This window comes from Gavialis gangeticus, unplaced genomic scaffold (assembly GCF_001723915.1).
Source record: "Gavialis gangeticus isolate Ggan-Ray unplaced genomic scaffold, GavGan_comp1, whole genome shotgun sequence".
Classification (NCBI taxonomy): Eukaryota; Metazoa; Chordata; order Crocodylia; family Gavialidae; genus Gavialis; species Gavialis gangeticus.
The window spans coordinates 23,397,410-23,423,512 of NW_017729006.1; the positions used below are offsets into that span (position 1 = coordinate 23,397,410).

General features: G+C 42.7%; 1 protein-coding gene across 2 annotated transcripts in view; it reads left to right on the plus strand.

The window, feature by feature from the left end:
- STAC (SH3 and cysteine rich domain) overlaps positions 1–22,549 on the plus strand; it is a 132,096-nt gene extending 109,547 nt beyond the window's left edge. The window contains exons 10-11 of one of the 2 annotated variants that reach the window (XM_019508981.1): positions 290–427; positions 22,004–22,549. In XM_019508981.1, coding sequence (XP_019364526.1) covers positions 290–427; positions 22,004–22,330 — 465 coding nt within the window. In that variant the 3' untranslated portion in view covers positions 22,331–22,549. Of the gene's footprint in view, positions 1–289; positions 428–12,048; positions 14,352–22,003 lie in introns of those variants that run through there. The other variant, XM_019508982.1, reaches the window with a different exon arrangement.
- The last annotated feature ends 3,554 nt before the right edge of the window (positions 22,550–26,103 follow it).

Sequence of the window (26,103 nt, forward strand, 5' to 3'; positions counted from 1 at the left end):
GACCTCTGGCTTCTATTCTATCACATCCAAGAAGAGCACAAAACAACTGCAGACACATCCCCTGCCTGAAGAAGGGTGTTTGTACACAAAAGCTTGCAAAGAAGATTTTTTCCAACTATTTTAGTTGGTCTAATAAAAGATATCAAATTTACCCAAAGAATCTTGTCTGCCTATGTCCTTAGACCAACACAGCTACAACCAACACCCCTAAATCCTTTATAACCTTTTAAAAGTAGAACACTATTTACACGAAGTATTAAAGTCATTCTTTTCTTTATCATTGCTCCAGGGGAAAATTGAGGACCGAACTGGATTTTTCCCTGCGAATTTTGTTCAGAGAGTGCAACGAGATGAAAGGATTTACAAGTGTGTCCGAACATTTATTGGATGCAAGGAACAGGGACAGATAACACTGAAAGAAAACCAAGTAAGTGGACAACTAGCATCGTTAAGAAAAAGTTCCTGCCCACTCTACATTTCCAGTAACGCAACTGATTAATCTGTAGCTTTCAATTCTGCAATGATAATATAAGCAGATTCTGTTCCTGCACATATTAGAACTTCTTTATTTCATTATTATTATTATTTCATCCTTATTATTATTTGCTTCTCAGTTGGTACATGTACACAGTCATTAATGTGTTTTTGCTAATGAGCATTACATTTAGGACTTCCTTTGTGAAGTAATGAAAAAAGACTCATTAGCCTATTTTAGTGTGAAGCACATGGTTTTTTTGTGATGCTTTAATGTGCATTAAAATAGGCTAATGCACATTAAAGCGCATGTGTAGATGCACCCAATAGTTCCTAAGTCAATAGTCAAGGCCAGGGATCTTATTACTAGGTGTTATGCAAACACATGGAAAAATACAGTCCTTTCCTTAAGGAATTTACAGTCTAAACAATGAATCTTACGTATTTATAGAAATGATTAACAATATCCATGCAAGTTGTCCTGTTGACTTCATGGATGAAGCTCTCAGTACGTGAGACTAAGACAAGACATAAATTTATTACTGGAGTAATTTAAGACAGGACATCCACCAATGTGCATAACAGCCAATAGAAGGGAAGGAGAAGTGGGGCAAAGATAATAGGAAATGATCCAATTTCTAATAAGGATATCCCTGCAGGATGCGTCCAGATGAGTGCTCATGTGCACTTTGCAGTGCCTCAAAGGCCTTTCAGGCACCACAAAATGCATGTGGCACATGTCAAATCGTTCTCCACGCTGCATATTTGCAGCACAGAGCCAAAATTAGATACTGGGAAATCCCAATATCTAAAAAAAAATGGTTTAAAAAAAAAAAGCAGAGTATCACATGTGGCTGCAGCATGCACCACCTGAAACCAGAGCCTCACCATCCAGAGCCACACTCCAGCTGCCAGCTAGCCTCTGCGCACCCAGATCACCACCACCACAGCCCCGGGAGGACCCCAGGACTCCAGGGAAGGCTGCTGGGGCCAGCCCAAGTGCTAGCTCCAACTTCCCCTACCTCATCAGGAGCAATATGCAGTGCATCAGAATGCTCATACATGGGCGTTCCTGGGGACAAATTGCAGTGGTACATAGTTTCATAGTTTCTAGGGTCGGAAGGGACCTGAGAAGATCATGTAGTCCGACCCCCTGCCATGGCAGGAAAGAGTACTGGGGTTAAACGACCCCAGCAAGGTGTTCATCTAACCTTTTCTTAAAAACCCCCAGGGTAGGAGCCTGCACCACCTCCCTTGGAAGTTGGTTCCAGACCCTAGCCGCCCTGACCGTGAAATAGCGCCTTCTGATGTCTAACCTAAATCTACCCTCTGCTAGCTTGTGACCGTTGTTCCTGGTCACTCCTGGCTGTGCTCGGGGGAACAGTGACTCCCCCAATGCCTTCTGATCCCCCCTGACCAGTTTGTAACAGGCCACAAGATCCCCCCTCAGCCTTCTCTTGTGGAGGCTGAACAGGTTCAGGTCCCATAGTCTCTCCTCATAGGGCCTGCCCTGCAGTCCCCTGATCATGCGAGTGGCCCTCCTCTGGACCCTCTCGATGCTGTCCACATCCCTCTTGAAGTGCGGCGCCCAGAACTGGATGCAGTACTCCAACTGCGGCCTGACCAGTGCCGCATAGAGGGGGAGGATCACCTCTCTGGACCTGCTCGAGATGCATCTGTGGATGCATGACAAGGTACGGTTGGCCTTCCTAACTGCCTCCCCACACTGCCAACCCATGTTCATTTTGGAGTCAATGATGACTCCAAGATCCTTTTCCACCTCCGTGCTGACAAGAGGGGAGTTCCCTAACCTGTAGGTATGGTGCCGGTTGTTCCTCCCCAGGTGCATCACTAGTTGTGCTGCTACTACTTGTCCCTGGGGAAACAAACGTGCATGCTCATCTGGACGCGCTCTTATTGGGGATTTTGCTACAAAGGATCATATGTAAGCAGCCAGCTAGAACTTTCCAAATCATTCAAGGTGGGACTTTTCAAAAGCACTCGTGCACCAGCCTTACTTTCTCCCATTGAAATCAGTTCCTAATGATTTGACATCAAAGGGCACAAAGAAAAAATAAAAGTGAATCCTTTAGAAAATCGGATCTTCAAAGTCTTAATCATCATTTAAGAGCCCATTTTATCTCCTTGGATTGTGCATTTCCAAAGCTCCTGTACACCAATTTATCTTTAGATTACAAATGCTACTGCACAATACTTTGTGCTGTGTATCACTGTAAACTCATGCAGTTTAAAATTCAATTCTTGGTTAATGGATGCCTTAATGGATCCAATGCTGCTGAAGCCACAATAGAACTTTGATAGTGTTATATTGGGAGCAAAATTTTGCCAAAAAATTACATGATGTGAATCAACATTGTGACAAAACCTAACATAAGCCAGGAAATAAACAACTGGGGGACAAAAGATAACCTAAGTCCTTTATCACCCATGTAAAATGGGACACCCACATAAATTCTTTATCAGTACATCCTCAGAAATCAATTATTCCCTCTTCTCGGGGTGTTTCTTTCCTTTTGGTAGCTTATGGTTAATGGTTGTGGACAGATGTCACTTTAAACTGTTTTAAAAGAGAAAGAGGAACATGCCAACTGAGAACACGCTTCAGTTATTCCAATTTAACTTTCATGGCTCCTATACTAGCATAAGTGTGATAAGCTTCTGTAACTTTAAACCCAAATGAAACAGTTTGAAAATTATGGTAGGTTAGCTCCATTTATACCAGTATAAGAGAAGATAGGCGTATCAGTTATATCAGGACAACTTATGCCAGTTTAATACTAGTATTACATCTTCATTCTGCCTATAGACACATTTGGAGCCATTTCAAAAGGGCAGCAGCTGTTACATTCTAAATGTTATGTCTGGATAAGCTGGGAATTATACCAATGTAGCAAAACTGCTCCAACTTCAACACTGTTTCATCCACTGTTAAAGCTGGAGTGGTTTTGTTTCATTCCCAGTTTGTCCATGCATAATGATTAAAAAGTGACAGCTGCTGCCTTGTTGAACCAGTTCAAAATGCACATGTGCCCAGACCCTTTGTATCACAAACTAGAGGACAATTTTGGTGCTGACTTACACCCTCTGCAAAGTCATTGACCCCCATCAGATGGAACAGGAGTTTGTCCCCTTATACTTCTACCAGGTAGATGTTGCTCCTGTTTTTGTTAACATTTCAGTACAATGATAGGTTAGGTTGGTTCACCCCTTTGCTTTTGCTTCTGAACATGTGCTAATGTTCCATGAGAACATCAGCCCTTTATAAAAGATATTACAGATATGGTGGTTAGCGTGCATTTTTAGTACCCTACTGCACATAGTAAATAAGGTTGCCCTGAAGTTGTTAAAGTGAGCTAAGCTATATGAAGTGTTTTAGCAACACAGCATCATAATGCCCATATATTCATTGAGAGCCTCCTCTCCCCTATCCTACACTTTTGTCTGTCTGCAAAGGGATGGAAAAATGTTTTGAAATCTGAGTAGTGAAAATATATACCTGCTTAGCTCTAATGTAAATGGATGCCCCAATGGGTAAAGCAGTGGGGAGTTGGGTCATTTGCATTTGGTGTGTCAGCATGAGGCATACAAAGTTTCCCAGACTGATTGGTAGTCAGTTCATAACATTAAGTGCATAATATCCTGGCAGTTTATATGATTAGTCTTGCAAATGATATGGACCAATTTTCTCATATAATTTCCTACAAGACCATAATTCCCAAATGGTCAGATAGAAAGTCTGGCAGTTGTAGCTAAACATAAGACAATTCTATTGTCCATCTTTCATAATTGGATTGTGCTGGAGTCATCAATCAGGAGCTGCTCATAGTCTCAATTCAGTATAAGAGATAAGTGAAGTGGAATAATCCACTAAGTTTGCCAACCCCTTTGTTACTTTTACGTAAATTGGTTATGCTTAATTTTGAAGCCAAGCAAGCAACAAAGTTCAGTTTGAATGTTATGAGGTTCAGGATAAAATAAAGCACAGAAATCAGGCAGAGTAGACAAAATTTCAGAGAGATGTAGAAACAGGAATAGATACTGGGAGGAAAATCTAATGAAAGAGTAAATGAAGTAGGGCAAGTTATGCCCAACCCTTGAGTGGATATGCAAGAGAGGATGTAGAAGGAACCTTCACGCTACCTTGCACAAGTTCCTCACATGTCACAATCCTACTTCTTCCACAAACCCAGCCAAAGCCATTCATCTTTTCATGCAAGTCCACAGAATAAGTGCAGCCAGCACCACACCCCTCATCAACAGGAGCATGAGGAAAAATATAGTCCATCTCTGGGAGCCATCCCTGAGGTTCCTCTGATCCCTAATGGAAACTTCAATTTTTCATTTGACCAAACATAAATTCCTACAAGGAAAATGTTAGTCTTTATGACCAGATTTTATTGAAAACTTGATTTGGCATTTAAAAAAATAATAATTTTTCTTTCTTTCACCATTTCTCTACTTTTCTCTCCCTTTTGTTCCTATTCCTTTTTTGTCCATGTTGCCCTTGGGAATGCAGACATAAAAGGAAAAGGTGCAAATTGTGGGGATTTTTTGTCCTTTTTTAAGTTAAAAATGAATATTTCTGTTAAAACTTTTGAATGAAGTGAACATTTTTTCATTCCTCTGATGTTTTTACTGGGATTTAAATAGCACTTTTTGAATACCTTTGGCCATGAGGAAACACAAATATACATATAATACCCTTACTGTATAGGAGGCATCCACTTGTGTCAACCTAAGTTTGGAAGAAGAGGAAAACTTCAGTCTCAAACATAGAGCTCAGGCTTCCCTTTAATTTAAAAAAAACCCTAATTGTCTTATTTATGCAGCTAATTAGTTGCTATAATAAATTAATCTAATTACACTGAAGCAGATTTTCCTCGTTTTATATTTGTATAAATCCCTTAGGTAAAATTTTGTTGGCTCTAAAGTCGTTCTGTAAAACATATGGAAAATTAAGTTAGTGGACTTATGCCAATAGAGAATCTCTCCCAGTAAATATAAAGTTGAGTTTCTGATGCACTGTCTGATGTCACAAATATTTTATGCTGCACCAGCCTATTCTCCCGCTGCTTGGTCATCAAATTAGTGGGAGTTACATTTGCTTCCTGATGTGCATACATGCAAATCATAAAGTGAGGACATTTTTGTGTACACAATTGTATCAACTGCAAAAATACATAATTGTATCAAAACAGGCACAATTACAAGCTGTTTTCAGACAGGCAAAAATGTTTACAGCATCTGCACTGTAGGCAAGCCTGTCTCTGCCTTTGTTTTTCATAATTACATACCCTTTGGATATCATATCATTTCCAAACCTTTATGGCAAAGTTGACACTTAGGAGGAGAGGGAGAAACAACATCCATCCCCTGCATTATGCAAAGGCACAGCTTCACAGAGAATCACTTGAAAACTTCATTATGAAATATGTAACTCAGTCTGATTTAAAAAAAATGTTCCCCTTCAAAAACATCAATATTATTCCATTTAGGATTCAGTGACAGACTTTTGGAACTAGTTCAGAATAAAATCTGCTACAATACATTTCAATCCTGAGTCTGCTAGAGCAAACATGAGTTTTGCTATTGATATCACTAGAGCAAAGCCAGGCTCAAATCTTTGAATTTGAAATGAAAACCAGCCAAGTTTGGCAGGTTTTCGGATTTTGCAACAAAACTCTGAAATGAAACAAGTCACATAAACATTTCTGTTTCTGGTGAAGTCCTTGCTTGGATGTGAAAGATTTCTTCCAGCCTGTAACTTCTGCTGTAGCCTCTCAACTTACAGATATGTAGAATGTATGCATCTGCTTGCAGGTCCTAAGTGAACTTGCCTCACAGTATAAGAACTACTATTTACTGAGTTAGGATACTGGGTTTGATGGCCGTATGGTCTAACTCATGGAGAGTGGGTGTTGAGGGTGAGGGGGAACATGGCATATCCACATTTTTCCACATTGTTCCCTAGTGTACAATCCAGCAAATCGTAACTGGGCAATTAGAGAGACCCAGAAAATAAATCACAATAAGAGATGCTTTTAAAAATGATATTAATGTAAAGCACCTCCTGTTTAGCTTCCACAGTCACACACTTCTCTATGGCCGTATTGTAGTGATGTGGTCTGAGCAGAATCTCAGAGCCATTGATCGCTACTTCCTTGATGTCCCTTAACTTGCTGAAACTCATAGGGCAATCTCCTGCCCTAGCTCCAAAACACATAAGCCTAAATTTTTAGCTTGGTTTTTGAGTTCCCATTCTGCAATGCAGTAAAAGGGCCTGATTTTGTATGAAAGTTTCTGCGTGTCTCTACACATGCATTTGTTGTGGGAGCAGTTTACTCACAAGTAGACTAGTCATGAGTACACTCTCCTGGCAGGTGTCTACACATGCAAGGAGGCAGGAGAAGATTTGCTGCTAATGGCAGCAAACAACTAATGGCTGCTGAAAGCAGCAAACTCCCAGGGGCCCTGGCATGGGCCCCTGCTACCACCAGCAGGAGGTCTAGGCTCCTCCTGGGTGCTAGCCCAGGGGCTGGCAGAAACACTGGGCCAGAAGACAGCTGTCTCCTGGCTGGAGCTGAGACATTGCACCCTGCACCTGGGGGCTGCCTGCTGCTAGGGTGAGGACAATGTCCCCCTGCCCCAACAGCAGAGAGCTCCAGGCCCTGGCTCCCCAATCAGTGGCAAAGGACTTGGAATGAGCTTCAGGGGAGGGGCAGGTCCCAGCCCCCTGTTCCAATCCGCCACTGGGGCAGGAAGCAGCTAGCTCACTGCTAGTGCCCCACCACCAGATCAGGGCAGGGGCTGGGACCTGCCCCACCGCTGCAGCTCCTTCCAAGCCTTATGCCTCAGTCACCCAATCAGGGCACAGAGCTGGAACCTGCCCCTGACCAGGACAGTTCCCAGCCCCCACTCCGTGATAGTGGGTTAGGGGCTGGAGAACCTGCTCCCCACTCAGCTCTGTGATCAGCACAAGGATCTCCCAGTGTCGGCCCTGCAGTCACAGAGTTGGCAATGGGAGATAAGGATTTCCCAGCCCCTACTCCCTGATCGCAATCTCAAAGTGGGGGGCTTGAAGCTCCCCGCTGCCAAGACAGGGGGACATAGACCCTGCCTGTGCTCCAGTGGTGAAGCCCGTCCCAGCAGCAAGCAGCTCCCAGGGGCAGGCAACAATCTGTTGGCTGGCTGACTGGGAGGAGATTTGCTCCCGGTCAGGCATCTACATGAGTGCTACTGCACAGTAAGTAATCACAAGTAAATCTGCTACTTGCATTTGCAGGTAGCAAATTTACTCGTGATTAGTGAAGTTTACTGCGCAGTAAGTGTATGCATGTGTAGGCGCACACACTTAGTGCATAGTAAACGAGGCTACTGTGCAATAAAGCAACTCGTGTAGATGCACCTACTGAGAACCAGTTCTTGGTAAGGTCTCAGTCCCCCACCTTAAAATACAGCTAAATTTCTTGTCAGATTTAAATGTTTAGACCAAAATATGTTCCTCTCAATGGAGGCCATTAACAGAGAAGCAGATTGGTAAGCAAGAAACTCTACCCCGGAATTCATAGAATCATCAAATCCTAGAAAATTAGGTTTGGAGGGGACCTCAGGAGATCATCTAGTCCAACCCACTGCTCAAATCAGGACTATCCCAAACTCTATCATCCAAGCAAAGGCTTGGTTGACCTGGGTCTTAAAAACCTTTAAGGATGGAGATTCCACAACCTCTCTGGGTAGTGGACTCTCCTAACTGTTATTCCTAACCATATGTCTAGTAGTCTTAGGAACAGACTCCATCACTATTCAAATCCAGTTCAGACTACTAGCAAATATCATTGAGACACAATCTCTTTAAGGCTGTTTGGTGCACTTATGTGAAAAGAGTTTTTTCTGTCACTCCAAATGCTAGTGAGTCAGCTGGCACAAAAACCATAACCACACTGGGCACTTGGGCTGGCAGAATCAATAGGAATGAATAGGCATAGAGACTGAAGTGTTTACCTTCCATGCCCAGAACTGGCCCCTTTAAATTGGGATCCATAGATACCGGCAGGATAATGGGTGGAAGCTTAGAGCACACCTATGATATACACAGTTTTCCAGAGGCTGCCAACCTGCACTTCTGTCAACCTGGCATTTTATAGAAGTTTTGAACTCACTCTAGAAATTGGACTGCCTTTGTACCCAAATAATTGTTCTATGGAAAACAGGCTGCAGTACAGTAATAGGGAGTGCTGTTAAAAATATACAGGAGAAAGGGAGCTGAACATAAGAGTTCATGAACAGTCTGAGCAAGCTCATAGTGACTGTTTGACAAAGGGAACTTTCCATTTGAGCCAAACCCCAAAGTCCAGGTCCCATGTGAATCAGAGAATATTAATAACTGTGTGGTTTAAAAGATCACCTCTTAATCATTCATCTCAGCCATCTGTTTAAGGGGTAAGTGATGGAGAAGAATCCTTGATGGTCAGAATGTGCTGACAAGTTCAGAGAACAGCCAGGAGCCCGACCGTTTGTTTTTAAGCAGAATGAAAACAAAGAATTGGAGAAGTGACTTTCTAATCTTAGATCGTCTTTTCCGCCTCCAGTTATTTCTAAGGCTACCCGGTGACTCTGAAATAGCCTGAGAAATGGTTCCTTGCACCATTTCTAATTTCTTGAACCAGAGTCAGATTTTTTTGTGTTGCTGGTTCACTGGGGAGCTGTTGCCCAGCTGCTCACTTACCTTGGCAGCATGGCAGACTTCAGCACATGAACTGAGCCAGCATGAATAGGTGCCATTTTAAGCAGGCTCCAATTAAATACAGCAAGCCTGAAAGTGCCTGATGACAGGAGCCTCACACTTCTGTTTTGTTTTACTTCATGGCCGTAGTATTGCTCTGCATTTACCAGCAGCACTAAAAATATTGGAGGCGCTGAGTCAACGCACAGGGTCCAAACTAAGAACAAATCAGAAGGCCTCCATTTAATGAGCCACCTGCTGGAAGGAAAGGGTTTGAGTCTCTTCCCATTGGCTGCACATTACAAAGGCTTTCCCTCATTTACAACATGATCGTAGTGCTCCATTGATGTCCGGGAAGTTACTGCTGATATAGACAAGGTGAGCAAGCAAAGAATCAGGTTCAAAAACTGCAATTGAGGGCCAGGTCCTTAAGTCAAACAAACTAAACTGAAAAACTAAAACTCCCCTTTGCACTCTGTCAGTCCCTGAGATGGATAGAAAAACCTGGAGCAGCTGTAAGCACTGGCAGCTGCTACGGCCCCTTAGGGCTAGTTGCATTGAGAAGGGATTGTCAGTATGCAGCATGGTATGAATATACCCCTTTTTCCTCCTAAAATACCCTCCTACTGGAAAGCAGTGGCACAGTACCAGCTGGGATTTGCCATATGCAAAAACTAGGGAACTAGCTAGCAAGGGAGATTTATTAGGAAAGGCTATGTCACTATCTAATTAAGATCTGAATCTGCCACAAAAGCATCCCCACAGTTCTCAAAAGGAGCTCAAACAGTTCATCAGCAACATCCACCTCTGCATTAACTGAGGTTGAGGCAAAAAGTGGCCTGTGCAAATTTCTAAACAAATTATTTCCTACTACCCGCAAGGAAATATGCCAAAAGTACCAGAAATGTTGCTCCTTTTGGCCCAAGCAGTTAAAAAATTAGGGTCTTTCAAGTTAGAATAACATGGTGATGGAGTTGTGCATGTCTTTGATGCAGTTCTGAATATTTCCAAAGCTCGTACAAAATCCTGTTCTTTGAACACAACAAAGAATGAAACAACAAGAAAGATGCCTTTGCTCATACTCCCAAGCTCCTTTCAGCTACTACTCAGCCCAAATAGCCCTCTCTTCTCCATGTCTTTTCTCATTGCTGTCCTCCTATTGTTTTGATTATCGTGAATTATGGGGTGCTTCTTGGCAGACCTCTGGCCATTCTGTTATCTCTCACAGACATACAATTTCTTAATAAATTATAGCTAGCTAAGCCAATCCATGCATTAGTTCTTTGCATGCTCTTTACCATGAGCAGTGACCTGTGCCTGAGATTGGAGTGGAATCTGTTATTCTTTTAGGTTTCCGATTCCATAAAAGCAGATCAACTGTTTGTTTACAGCAATGATGACCTTTCCTCATGTTCAGTGAGCCTTAATCCAATCCATAACTTGTACATTAAAAGCATTATTTAGTGCATGTGTTTTTATATACCAAGAATTCAGTATCACAGGTGATCGATACATCATATACTTCATTCAAGAAGAAAGACCTTGCTTAATGGAAAACCAGCAAACCTGTTTCTTGTTCCAAGCCTTGTATATAAAATGTGGCAGCAGATGACAAAGTATCTGTTTTATGATGCACCTTCTTTCCCATTCTTCCCTTAAAACCTCCCTACGCTGACTGCACAGATTGCTTTCACTGAGCACACCCATGCGTATGTACGGCACCTAGCAGAATTGAAACCTACTGCCATACAATGCATTTTGACACTACAATAAGGCGACAGCAACAATAATAATACTAATGCTAAAAATGATTCAGTTACTGTGTCAAACAGAATTCAAAACTTATTAATGAACAGGCGTGTTGACTGCAGTAATGGAATACTGGCAGTGTAGTTTAGTGTCGAGGGGCATTTTTACATGTGCTCCCAATGCAGCGCTGGGCACTTTTAATTAGCGAGCTGTACTAATTAAAAGCACCTGTGCATCATGAGAAAATGACAGCAGAGTGCTTTAAACTAAAGCATATTAAACATGTTTTATTTCAAAGTGCACCTCCACCATTTTGTTATCGCAGAGACGCATTGTGCTGCTGATACATGTTGTGCACGAGACTGCCTGAGCACATCAATTTATGTGCTCCTGCAGACTCGATTAATCAAGTCTACTTCAACGCACTGGATTTCCAGCATGTCGAAACAGGCTCTCCCATATGTGTGGAAGTGACCATGGTTATTCATTTTGTGCCCTCTAACAAAATATTTCAAATATTGGAAGCATATTCCCCTCTACCCCCCGCCTACACAGAAACATTACTGCTCAGTGAGAGTTTAGGCAGGCTGGCATCCCATGCTTTTCCCTGAGAGGCCTTTGATTCTATCACTGCAGTAGACCCTTCTATTCATGAATAAGTCTGCACACGCACAGCACAATTGTACTTCACCAAGGGAGAATACAATCCCAAACTGTGAGCAAATACCCCAAACTTTGGTTATGTAGCTGTGTACACACCATTTGGATGCTTACAGTGAAACAGGGTTTAGGTCTAAGTGCTAGTGCATGCTGCAAAGTAAGGCTTGATCTGAGAGAGCTCCAAGTGAGGTAAATAAGAGTTGCAATATTGACACTTTGGTGGCGGGGAAGAGCCCTTGACTATTTTATATAAAGCTGGAGGTTTTTTTTACAATTTGAGAAGTGGAAAGAAGACAGTTTTCTTTAGAGGCTATATAAGCAAGACAGCTCACCCTTGCAGTAGCTGTTTGCTCCCAGAATGAAGTGTCTTTTGGTCATGGCAAAGCATGTGTTTGAGCATTTCTCACCCTCTTTGAATTCAGATCTGTGTGACTTCTGAAAAGGAGCATGATGGCTTTATCAAAGTGTACAGCGGGAAGAAGAAAGGCTTCGTCCCCATAGACGTCCTAGAAAACATCTGATTTCAACATTCCACTTGCAGCAGTAGGAGAGCTTTGTTGGCAATGCCTATCTCCCTCATCTCACACTGTGTCAACCCAGATGGGCTGTCTTGCAGATGTTCAGGGAATAATGAGACAACTGCAACAACAATGAAAAGACATTTAGACTGTTAAAGTAACAACAAGATTTTATTTTAAAAAATAAAATAAAAAGAGGGTTGATTCAAAGAATATGTATCAGGAAACCTCCAAGGGGGAAAAGGGATCAGGGAAGCTAAAAGGAATAAGGTAAGACGTGTTTGGCCTTAGCTGATTTTCAGGGCAAGACAGCTATCAATACCCTGATGGAGACAGACAGCCGTTCTGAAGGACTAAACTTGCATCCCGTCCTTGTCTCCTAAGAAACCTGTTGAACTGTATTCTTGTTTGATGTGCGAGTGGAAAAAAGAAAAGGTCCTTGTACTGCAGTCTGATGCTTGTTAGTAAAGTGTGGCTCTAGATTTTTGTCCACAGTATTAGCCACAATCAGTACAGCGTTTAATCCAGATGTTTAGTCTCATAACAAAGCAGTTTGGAGACATTGTATAAATGTCAATCTGAGAAGTGCACTTTGGTCTGGACAGTGACGGCTTTCTCTTTCTCTGTGATTGCAATGCATGAAAGAGCAGCCAGCTTACATGTCCCTTGTTTTTTGTCTGTATACGAACAAAACTGTTGGCACATGTTGGATGTAATGACTGTTGTGTTACCTGATGGACTTAGCTGAGTTCGTCCTCTTCAGAATGTCTGACTGGACATATTCCTCCAAGTTCCCTGCTCCTTTATCTAAGGATAGAAGAAGTGACAAAAATGCTCAGAGCTGGGTGACAGCCACACGCTTGAGAAGTTTTATATTTTTCTGGTGTTTCTTACATTTGGAAAGATTTTATATCTCAATCCTATTAATATAATAAAGGCAGATGGTCAGTTAAGCCCCGCTAAGAGTGAAACTGATAGTAACTAACATGTTGGAAGTGAATGTATAGCCCAGAGCGAGTGAGAACTGGATTTTCTTCTAATTGCGCTTAATACTGCCATTGACTAAATAGCAGCATTTAGGGTTCAGCTGTATGTACACTAAGCCAAATTCTGCCTAGATGAAATCCCCCATGCTTAAGTCCAATGAAGTTGCAGAAATGCCCATTAAGAAAGTGCTTGGGTGACAGTCTGTATCATCCAATCTTGAAAAATTCTGCTGAGGGGTGCAGAATGAACCCCTTGTGCCCAAGCAAAACCCATTAGTTTTAGTGGGTCTCTTTAAAAACATAAGGTTCCCCAATGCAGATCACATCATAGAATCAAGGCCTTAGCACTCTCCAGACTACAAGGAAGCAAGATTTTCATTTGAGCTTTGCAGGTGGCCACTGTGTCTAAAATAGGCTGAATCACAAAGGCCTATGCCTCAACATCAAGAAAGTTTGCATCTGGAGCCCTTGGCCCTACTCTGGCATGTGGGTTGAAATCCTGAGCCCCTGCAGAAGCTTCCTGAAGTCTGTATGCTTCTAGACAGACTCAAAGGTCCACATAGCAGATCTGTCTGTGAAACCAGAGCCACACATTGCGAGCTCTCATCTGTTTCTCATTAACAAGTAAGAATTAGGGGTATGAACTGCTGAATCCTTCTCTTCACAGTTTATGTCATTTATACTGATCGCAAGCATCCCTTTGTCCTACCAAAACCATTCTAGCACATAACTTGTTTAGTGGGATTGCCAGAGATTTATAAATGGCCTTTTTCTTTCACTCAGCTCATTTTGCAAGGTAACCAACGGGGAAACAAAGGAAACTTACGCCTTAGAGATCAAAAAAAGAAGCATTAGAAGTGTCATTACTCTACCCTACTTTATAATATTTTTATTTCATAGTAAAGAATCCAAATAATACTTTAAAAAAAAAAAACACCTCTCAAATGCTTGTTATAACAAAAATATTTGCTACTTGGGCCTGGCCTGTTAAACCTGAACTGTATTACTCTATACATGTGTGCTACTGTTTACATAATTGCATCATACTGTGATTCCCCTCTTACTGCAATCTCTTCCTATGATTTCAGTTTCTCCATAAAACATACATCATACTACTCAAAGGATGATATGAATAGTAACTACAATTCACAATGGCCTTTAATCAATGTCAGTTTGATTCTTTTAATACCAAGCAATAAATAATAAAGTGACTGAAAAAAGCCTAAGTGGATTATGTCATGTTCAAGCAAACATTGCTTCTGAACCAAAGCTTTCATGGTTACTTTTACCTTTCAGTTTGGTTTGATTTGGTTGGCTTTGCTTTTTGGTCATTGTTTGATGTGGAAAACAGTATTTTGTCCCTATTTTAACACAATGCTTATGCACATGCCCGACTTGAAACATACACTCTGTTGGCTGCTGATATACTTAAAGGTAGGCATGTGTTTAAGCACTCAGCTTAGAGAAATAAAGGTCTTGATTCAGCAATTTTGGATGCCTTATTTTGAATCCAAATTAATGTTCCATAGTTTTTTTCTACCATTTGCAATTCACAATAGCTGTTGCATTAATAATTGGATAAAAATCAGACAAAGAGTAGGACTGGACTTTATCTAATACTTGCTCAGAAAAATTTAATTTTAGAAGATAAATGTTGTTCACATCTAATTTAATGTTCTGCTTAATAAAGAACATGCAATGGTTGGAAGGAGAATGGAAATATATGCGTCTTGACCTCTTCTTTGCATTGGATAGTTTAGCACTTTACATTATTCATCATTTGGAGCACTTACTACAGTCATCATCAGGCAAAACTATTCAATGGTTTATCTGAATTACTCCTGCATCCCTGAGGATTTCCTTGCTGAAAAATTCCCCAAATAGTTCTTCTATAAAACATATAGCACATATAGAACGTGTGATGCTACTGTGTGTAATAAAGGTTTTATCGATACCAATTTGGTATGAGCTGCACAAATTGCAGTCAACTGCCATTCATGAACAGTACAGTATCTTAGATAGATAGCAGTAATGCCTTTATACCACACACATCCTGCAGTGGCCTCCTGTCGCAATATGATCTACAACTCATGATTAACCTATGCCACTTATTGTCACAGGATATCACTGAGGTCAAGAATTTAGCAAGATTACCAGAGAGATGGTATATTTCTATGGCTAACAAAAATAGATAGAATTATAATAAGCCTTAAAAAGAGGTTTGAAAAGAGTATAAGACCTCATTCTTCAGGGCCTAAACAATTCCTAATTATTAGGGAAAAAGGAGGATAATTCCCTAAGTACTGATTCTCTTACAGTTATGAGCTGCATGAGCTATGTACAGGAAGCCATTTGCTGTACATAATGATACATTTTATCACCCTGGGTAGGTCTGTAGGACCTAGTGTTCTGTGTTCTTGAGCATCATCTGCTAGCACCCTATTTATTAATTGTTGGTTTATATATAAAGACATCTGTGTTTTAAAAACACTTATTTCATCTTTCTCTTCCTATTTAAGAAATTGAATAGTAGTTGAGTAATCATAGAAAAGCAAGGCTGGAAGGGACCTTGAAAGGTCCTCTATTCCAACCCTGGCTCAGGGTAGGATCATCCCTTTTTAAACCATCCCAGAAACATTTGTCTAACCTTCACCTAAAAGTTTTCTGTTTAAATCCTGGATTCACTGATGTCAATGGCAACAAATCCTTTAAGTTCAATAGGCCAGAATTTCAGCTTTAGTTGATGAGAGACTAGTCATCAGCTTTACTGCTTTTCTAGATATCTATTTTCTAGAGGTCACACGCAACACCCCAGGGTACTCTAAAGAAGATGGTGCACATCACAATGAGAGACAGTAAAGATTTGATGGACTATAGTATTTATTGTGTATAGCTGTTCCTTTCTCCATTCACATATAAAAGATAGGGCAAATCTATATGTCACCCCAAGTCGCTGTAGCAATGTGCTATGTTGCCATATGACATGCTACAGCAATGTAGCAATCATGTGAGTCTACATATGACTGGCAGCTGCTTCACCACAGCAACACACTCCCCCATTTTAGTGGGCCACTACAGCAAAGTAGCAGCTAAAACTAACCGTATGTCAAATGCATGGCATAGTACGGACAGTTACTGTGCTGTGCTTTAACAACATCACTGTAGGGCAATGTTTAGATGCGCCCATAGAGAAGGACATAATACAGCAGTATTAGTTTCCAGAAGTCTGTCATACATTTCATCAAATGTTTTGAACATCAGTGAAAATGGAGGAAAAAATTAAAAATCACAAAACAAGTCCGTTTTGATTATATCTAAAATATATGATGATGCAAATCACATTGCCATAGAGACTGCTTTTATATTTTACCATATTACAAATAGTTTTCTAATTCAACCAGAATAGTTCCTGTTAAATATCTCATATAGTCACAGACTATCAAGATGTGTACAATGCATTTTGCAAGGCACATAGTGCATGCAGATTGAAGTATTTCCAGTGGGAACATATATCAACAAAGTCTTCATATTTAGTTTTCCATGGCAAAATAAGTTAATCTAAGTTGAGGTACAAAAGTATTATTTTTAAATCTAGCCTTTATATAGATATTGTAATGTGCCTGGGGAATGAATACTTGGCAGTTTGCTCAAAAGAGGCCAAGAGCCGCAATAGCAAGATTGTTGCTGGTCAGCAAAGAAGTAAATTTCTGAGCTGCTAACAGAACATCATTCAACACCTCCTCAAATTAATGTATCTCGTTCTACCAGTGATATCATTCCTTATATTTAACAGCATCAACTTGATGGCAAGGACAGAGTCCCTTTAGTGTCCATCCTGATTGATTGTTTCCCTTATCTTAATGTGTTTGGCACCTAGATAGGATGGTAATTGGTGTCCTACAAGTACCTGAAACAGACAGATAAATGGATAGGGGAGTACAGCAAGACCAGACAGCACTATCTGCATTCATACCAACTGTGTACCATACAAGCACACCGCTACAGAAAGCTGAGCTGCAAACATATATGACTGCATATATACAAAGCACATGAATAACAAAACACTCTACACTCCAAAATACACACTGCCTTCTAAGGCAAAGTTAGGAACTTATACTTAAAAATAATAGCCAAGCTGGAAACCTGAACCATATTGAAGATGATATGCAAAACATACGCTGACCTATGTGGTTAAAAAATGTCATGTGCACAGTATGGAAATTTAGACAGATTGGCCAGAGATATACCACGGTTCATCTGATTATGTATGCTACCAGGCCACTGATATTTGATGGGTCTCAGAAAGATGAGGGGGGAAATAAAACATGCAGAGGTGTTATTTTAGCAGTGCAGTAACCTGAAAGGAGCCCCAACAATAAGAGAGGTGCACTGGTAAAGCCTTCTATAAAATATAACTTGTTGGTGTTGTTCATCTAGGTCCAATGCTCCCGCCCAAGACAGGGCACTGACACTGAAATAGCCCTGTCAGCTTTAATGATTCTGAACCCACTCGTTCTTCAGGCACTCTATCAGTCACCAGAGCAAGTCACCTCTCCCCACACAATGTGTTGACAATGTATAGCCATCACAGAACTGTGCTCTCCACCACACAGGAAGGCCAATATCCTGAGTGACCAACAGTTGCAGTTCTGCTGCTTGGAACCAAAAACCAAAACCTTCAGTGCTTGCCCCTGCCTTCTGACATGCATACATATGCAGAAAATGCCATTCTTTGTGCTGTCCTGCTATATAGTCTATTCTTAGCTAATGGTCACTGGTGCTAAACATCTGGACCCATGCCTGCATCCAAGTGCACCCTTAGCCCAACATCCACTCCTGTTTGAGTTGCACCGGTTCTCACACCCACTCCCTTAATGGAAAGTTCTTGGAAAGCATCTGCCCTGTTAAATATGCAGCCTCTTCCCTAAACCCAAACATACCTGAACTCAGTGAAGTTCTTTGACCAGGGAATGTGTGTGTATTCCATACCAGCGATTTAATGCCTCAAACCAGAAGGTTGCCTGCCTAAGGAAAAGGGCCTAACAGGGGCAGAGGTCTGTGTAGTAGAGGGTGAAGGATTGTATGTCTGAGGGGAAAAAAAAGAGAAAAGACAAGATTTTTTTTTACACTTTTTTACAGCTTTCCCAGGCACAAACATCACTTGAATCATCTGGGAAAAGAATATTTGTGAGTGACTAATTCCTATTCTTCATTACTATACGTATCCACATTTTGGCTCAAGAAATCTACAGTGAATATAAATACCTGCCTCTCCCCGCCATCCTGAGGATGAGTCTGTGCTTGATCACATCAGCAAGTACAAGTCCTGCCTCCCTCCATCCCCAGTCCTTTCTCTTGCTGCCAAGGGCTATTCTCCTTGTGATTGTTATCTAGGTCACTACGAGGAATCCCTCCCTGTGGCTCTTTCTGCCTGATGATGTCACTGGAGATTGCTGTTTCATTGTAATGCCCCTGTTTCACAGCATTATTCTACAAATGGCCTTGCTTATGCTATTGCAACACAACTTGAAATGACAGGAAATGCCCAGATGGGAAGCAAAGGAGATTTGTTTCTCTCTCTCATTTTCTGGGTGAAATTACAATGCAAGATGACTCATCCCCAACACAACAGCAATGAACACCAAGCAAGGCATGTTCACAGAGCTGGTCCTGCTGGTGGGAGGGACGAGTGATATGATGTACTATTGATTCACATGTACTTTAATGAGACTGTTGAGGGGGTTACAATCGAATAGCAATACTAACCAGATTTGACTGTACCATATGGGCACCAGATAAAATGGATTATTGGCCTAGAAACTAGGCTGGATTATGCAAGTAAGTGTACCCTGCCCTCAATTGCATATGCATAACATATGCCTTCTTACATAAGTGGAAGAATGGGGGCCAACGTAGTTGACAAATATTATGGTACGCATCGTATAAATACAGCTTCTCAGTTACTGTAGTGCTAACTATATTAGTCACCTCAGGCTCTTGTGCACCTACTGGGACAAGTGGCTTGTAAATAAGATGGCCATTAGCAAAGCACTGGCCTGCTATTCAGGTGATCTAGATTCAAGTTTCAGTTCTATCATAGACTTCCTGCATGACATTGGGCAAATCACTTAGGGAAGAACTTTGTTTCACTGGTAGGATATGAATGTGATACTCTCGAGGCACCTAAGCCACTCAACAATATTCAACTTCAACTTGCACACAAATGCCAAAGTGACTAATGTGGCCACAGTTACACCCTACCAACTAAGTTTGTGCTTGGAACCAATTCAGTGCTACCCTGGAGGCATCTAATTCCATTTACAGTCTGCTATGATTCAACTTTACTAGGGCCAGACAATAGTTCTGCATAACCCCCAAAACTGTAGCTGGCCAAAAACCACACCCATGCCCATTTAGCCATCTTACATTTTGCTCAGCAGTTAGAGCTCCCAAGGGCTTTGGTACACATTACACTTTAAGCTTCTCAAATGTGGATTGGTGTTAGTGTTAGCCTGAGTTTAGTTACATATTCAGACTAAAAACCTGCCCTGCATGTCCCCAACCTCCACCACTCTAACCTGCCACAAGGGCTAGAGACAGATGTTATACATAAACCAGTTTCAGCCATTTTGAAACTGGTTTATGTCCACTGAACTTCTGCTCTGTTGCGGGTTGAAACAAGTTTTTGATTACTTAAACTGATTTAAGATAAACCTGGTTAAATATAGTATCAGATTGAATTTTGTTAGTAAATGTCTAGAATTATGAATCCAAAAAGATGAAAAAGCTAGTAGGAAAATGCAGATCGCCCAAGAGAGGGACTAACATAAGAGGGATGGGGGTAAGGAGGGGAATGCAACTAGGTTACATAAAATACAATGTTAGCCAACCAAGCCCGGGGGGTGGGGATGGGGGGTAAGGGTAAGGAAGAGAGGGAGTTCACGATGCTGAGAGAGAAAGAAGATAGATTCACACAAACCCGTACAATGGTCCACAATGGTGAAGGAAGTAGGTTGACAAAAGTTTCTCAGTCCATATAGAGTCTCATCACAAGGGTCCTCTTCAGGTGGAGCGGGGTGGTCCGTTGCTGAAGATTCCTCTCGAAGTGAAGTCCATCAGGTGCAATGAGGGGTTCAGGTGGTCCCCTCTGGGTCCAATCCAGTGGCAGTTGGTCTGGTGGGGTTGGTGTGCTGGCGGTGGCTCATGTGGTCTCCAATTAGTAGATGTGCTCCATGTAGATGTCATGACTACACTTGATATGAGCCTTCAAGAGGCAAGAAGCGATCAGATATATACCAGTTTCAAAATGGCTGATACTGGCTTAAGATAAAACTGGTTGAATGTAATATCAGACTTAACTGATTTTGGTCAAATCAGTTTATGAAACTTCTATCACAGGCCCCTTTCTGGTTCAAGTTAAATCACAGTCCCCCCAGCATGCTTTCCAACCCTGGGCTGTGCTGTGCTGTCTGCTCCAGCAGAGAAGGGTTGGAAGCAGAGGAGGCAGGGACTACCCCCCATTCCCCGCAGACAAACCCCGTTTGGGGTCTGGGGCCAGGGAGGGAGATTAAATTTTCCTTCCCCCAAGTACAGAGCTTCCCTGCTCTGCTAAAAACTTACTTCAGGCTGTGACTGTGGGCTACAAATCCCAGCAGCACCTGGAAGCAGGCAGAGGAAGTGATGAGCAACTCTGCAGGGTCTTGTTACTGTGACTGGACTGCAAATCCCAGAGACCTTGTGGGCAGCAGGAAGAAGAAGCAAACACACAGCCCGTGGTGGCTACATTTCAGAGAGCCACGCTGTAGCACCGCCCAGCTTCTGATCTGAGCCACTGCAGGTATGTGGCTGTATTTCCTGAATCAAAAGTGAATGTCTGTCCAGTTGTTTCTCAATTTAATCTCTGACATTTAAACTAACCTGCAAAGACTGAAATGATTCAGCCTCAGGCTTTTTGACTGTCTGTACTTAGCCTAGAGGGTTGGCAAGCCAGGGCAGGCTTCTATCTCTGCTCTATGTGGGTATGGGCTGGAGAGGTGGGTTGTTAGGGGCAGGAACATGAGGCTGGAATGGGCAGAGTTTAATGATGAGGATTAGGTTGTGAAATGGGAGCTGGAGAGGCAATGGGTGGGAATGGCAGCTAGGGACTTGGGTAGTGAAGTCAACCAGTCACTGGAGCCACTAAAGGATAAAATAAAAATAAGTAAAAACTAATAATTAAACAAAAATAAAGAGCATGTAAATTTAAAGAAATTCTCATGTTTTAATACCTTGGGATTGGGAAACCTCTGATCATGAGGACACTGCCCCTGCACCAGGAGGGAAGCCCCAGCTCATGTAGACCCTAGCTGTGGCCCTCTCCTTTGATTTCACTTTCATCCCTCCCCCAGGCTTCCCTCCTGGACTACTGTGTGCCCCTGCTACCTAACCATGTCACACACACACACCCTGGGGGGCAGAGGGGGAGGGAGCAGGAGGCGGAGTTGGCTTGGTGCCAGTACTATCCCCTGGGCAGTAGAGTTCAGGGTGTGGAAAGTTTGTCCATACAGAACAGCAGGATCAGTGAAGAGGACACTGCATCCTGAGATGCTGGAGGACTGAAACTTGGGCATCTTATCTCTGGGGAGTAATCATCCATCAGTAACACAGATCAAAGATAAACCTGCCCTAGAGTGGCATAACTAAAAGGTGCTTAAAACTAGTCTTAATTTGTGGAAAATCCAAGGGCCAAGTGCTCCCTGAGCCACCTAACATTACTGTGCAACAAAGCCCCAAGACAGTCTTGGGGAATCTAGGTTCTATCCTCACTTCCCTCTGAGGGATTTGAGTCCTGACCTCACAGCTCATAAAGCAATGTCCAAACCTTTGCATGGCAGAGCTCAACAGAGTACTACTTCATTAAAGAGGAGCCTGTGAGAACGCATGACCTGGAACCTGGAGCAGGAAGGAGTCTGTCCTTGTGTTTGGAGAGAAGGAAAAGAGAGCCTTCTGGACTGCTAGTAGCAAGCTTCAAGGGAACTGTCTTTCCTTGCAGAAAAAGAAAACCCATATGTACAAAATTCAGTATTCTCCAGCTCTTTCACTACTCCATGCTGCTTTTAGGAACACTACTAGAATCCTTCATACCTTTCTCTAACTACCAGGCCATTCATGGAAGCAGTGGCAGCTTATGCTGCTGCCTGCATAGACATCTAGCTGCTTAGGTCAGCACTGCAGAGAGGCCTATGTATTCTGCGGACAGGAGGAAGCTGGATTCCAAGAAGACAAAATCATCTTCATGTAAGTTAAAATGTTTCATTGGAATGAATAAAGAGCCATGGGCCTCCTGCCTAGTCAAGGGTCCATCCCCTGGAGATGCCAAGGGCTGGCCATTGAAATGAATGGGAAAGCTGTGTAGTTCTGTAGGGCAAAGTAGAATTCACCTTCAAAGGGCTGCAGGTGGGAAGGGGAAGGTAAAGGGTGGGAGGCACAAGCTGCATATTAGCTCTTCTCTGAAAGTACAGAAGAACTGCACATATACGCAGGTGAAGTGAAATGCCTCCCTGATCAAGGCAGAACTTTGCCTGCAACTGGTTATTAGACATCCAGTGGGTAAAATAGAAGTCAGCCCTTTCTCCCTGGGTTGCATATCTGCTCAATGGAGTCTAGCCTCTGCTGTCCTGTTACTAAGCTTTCAAGCCCTTTAGGACAGAGACCATTTCTGATGCTGAGTATGTGCAGGATTGTAGTTTCTACACAGTACTGTAACCTAGAGGAGAAATAATAACAAAAGGCATAACTGCCATTGAGAAATTGAACCTAACTTCTTTGAGAAAAGGAGAACAAGCTGTGTGACCTACCAGACAGGTTCTTCATCAAAACGCTGGGTAAATAAGGATGCTTTATTAGAGTTTGGTCAAGTAACTGAGGTATAGTCTTCATTAAGAGATCAGAACTGAGACTTCCAGGGCCACCTGCTTGGACTTTCAGGTCATGGCAAATGCAGACACTTTTTACATCCTGGGTACCCATGTCAAAACTTGCCATCATCTGGCTAGTAAGGATGATCTGTTCCACCAACGTAAGTTTCAGGGCCCCACTAGAGCGCACACCATTAAAAATGAGGCAGCCTTTGCTGCACTGCGGCACAGGGTTTTTCAGCAGTATTTCCTGTGCTCAGAATAGTCAAATACCCTGACAGTGGCATGCTTGCCATGAGAGAATGCTGTTTCTTTTAATGACAACAACTAATGATATGAATGTTCAGACAATCTGAAGCAATTCCACGTTTACTGCTCTGTTCTAAATCAGGGAAATTGACACTCTCTGCTCTCAGTGGTCTGGACTGTTTAATCCTAATTCCCATTGGACAACACTCACTCACATGACGTCAGCAAGGGTTGCAGAATCTAGCCCAAGAGGGTTATTCTTCCCTGAAAAGCTGCTTGTTCCTCCGCCTCTGCTGTATAACACCCCCAGCATACACCACAGATGAACGTAACGCATCAGCTGTCAGATCAGATGCCAGAGCAGGCACGTAGCCTGAACCAGCCAATGTTGCAGTTAGTGAACTGTTCACATTCATTCACGAGGAGGAAATGCTAAAGAACGACTACTAATTGGAGACCAACAAACCACAGTGTCCAGAGAATTCAGAACTATTAAAGATAGCATCTTGCCCCCAAGCCTTGTGTCTTCATTTAACCCCATCATTGCTTTTTATAGTTTGCCACATAGAAGCCAGCAGTTATTCTACTAGTCCTCAGCAGGAAAATGTGTTAGTGCAGTGTACTGGTTATAGTACATTCTCTTTAGGCCAGATTCTTATCTGTGCCAGAATTTTGGTCACTGCAGAACAAGGGTAGTGGCTTGAGCTGTTTCATATTTTCCCAGTCTCTGGGTCTGTCATAGCCCAGTACAGCTCTAGAACAGGCTTGCAACCTCAAGAGACATTATGCCAGCTAGGCCTTGCTGTAGCTCAGTGTTCTTCCTGACCCAGACACAAAAAAGCCAGGTATGCTAGCTGTAGAGGCCCATGCATGCTTCCCCCCACCCCGTACACACCAATCAAGGGACGAATCTGCTACTTTAAGACAGTATTAAGACCCTGTGTTTCAAACAGCAAATACAAAAGGCCCTGCTGTTGTGCTTCCAGTACAAACTATACTTAGGCAAAACCCTGAACTGGGATTCCTTGGACACATCTACATGATGCTAACTGTGCAGTAGCACATCACAGCACAAACAGTGCTAACACTGTGCATGAATTTAGTACTTCATTATACAAGTACTAAATTTAATGTGCAATAACAACTGTGCACTAATGAACATGTAGACATGCCCATCTTGGATACTTTTGTTCCAAGAATATTACAGATTAATGGAGATTTCCCCAGGAAATTATAACTTTTCCAGATAAGGGTTTTCAGTAGCACCAATCAATTCCCATCATGCTGGCTCTGGAAAAATGGCTGTGTCAAGGAAGAGAGATTCTGCTTCTGAAAAAGATCAGATTCTGGATTAGTCCAATTGCTCCTGTAAACTTGTTTCAAACTCTTTAACTGAGAATACTTTAGCATGACTATTTTCTGGAGCTCTGAAACCTGCACTGTCTGAAAAGAACTTGGGCTGTCTGAGCCAGTGGATCCAAACTTTTTTGACCAACAAGTTACTGCCATCCCTCAACTCCTTGTGGACCAACAAGCATCTTTATTACCTATTTTTTAATTGTAAAGGAAGGAGGAGTGTCATCTGAAGACCCCTGACCATGACCTCACAAACCACCAGTAATCTACTACCAGTCATGGATGGAAATGGAACCATTAACATAACTATATCCTGACACACTGAATGTATCTACACAAGATGCTTTACTGCTCAGCAGATTAATCCACTGCACAGTAAAGCATCACCATGTAACTGTGTGCAGCAGCTAGTGAGCAGTAAATTAGTCTACTGCACACTTAGCTAGTACCTGTAAATACAGGTGCTAAACTAACTGCACAGTAGGGCTCATGTAGACACTGACCAGGAGCAAATTTGCCCCCAGCAGGGGGCCTGGTCCTGGCACTGCTTAGTTCACAGCTCCCTCCAGGAGCTGGAAGCCATTCAGCACAGGGACCAGGTTCCTGTCTGGCACCCACAGGGACCAGGTCCCCCCCACCCCCACCAATCCTGCTGCTGCAGGACTCCTAGATTTTTACAGAGCAGGGGTCTGAGCAGCTCTGGGACTGGGAAGCTCTTGCTTCCCCACTCAGCCAGGGGCTGGCCAGGAGCTGTCCTGCCAGTCGGGCATCTGGCAGTGATCCCCTGGCTAGGTGAGAATTCCCTGCCCAGCCAAGGGCTCACTGCCAGCTGCCTCATGGGCAGGACAGCTCCCAGCCAGCCCTAACTGGGTGGGGAAACAAGAGCTCCCCATTTGGCAACTGGAGCAGGGGGCTAGGAAACAGCTGGGGTGGGGAGAGGACACTTCCTAGCCCTGGAGCATGGGGCTGGGAAACAGTTGGCCCCTACCCCCTAGAGCCCAGGCCTAACCCCCGGTGACCCCTGCCAGCATGGGGCTGGCACTAGGGAGAGCCTAGAGCTCCCCCTGGCTGCCATATGGCTGGGCACACACCTAGTTTTAGTGTGCATAGTATCAAAAGTGCTGCAAGCAGCAGGAAAGAGAAACCTTTTTTTTGTCATGACTGCTATTGATCATCTAGGTTTAATGATGACTCAGGCAGAGCGCAGAAATTTTGCACCATTTAAATGAAGGCCTTTGATTGAACAGAAGGGGAAAGCCTTAGCTAGTTCTTCAAATATTTCTCTTTCTTATGCCATATCACTTTGTTATCTGCCCTGTACTTGTCAGACCCAGACAGAACACCAAGCAGAGAAGCCACAGCAGTGTGGCCAAAGCAGGAGCTAATACAGCTGTAGGGCATAAGGCAAGCCAGGGACAGTAAGAGTTAAAAACATGTAAGTCTAAGATTTTGTGGCTGGCAACAAAGTGAAT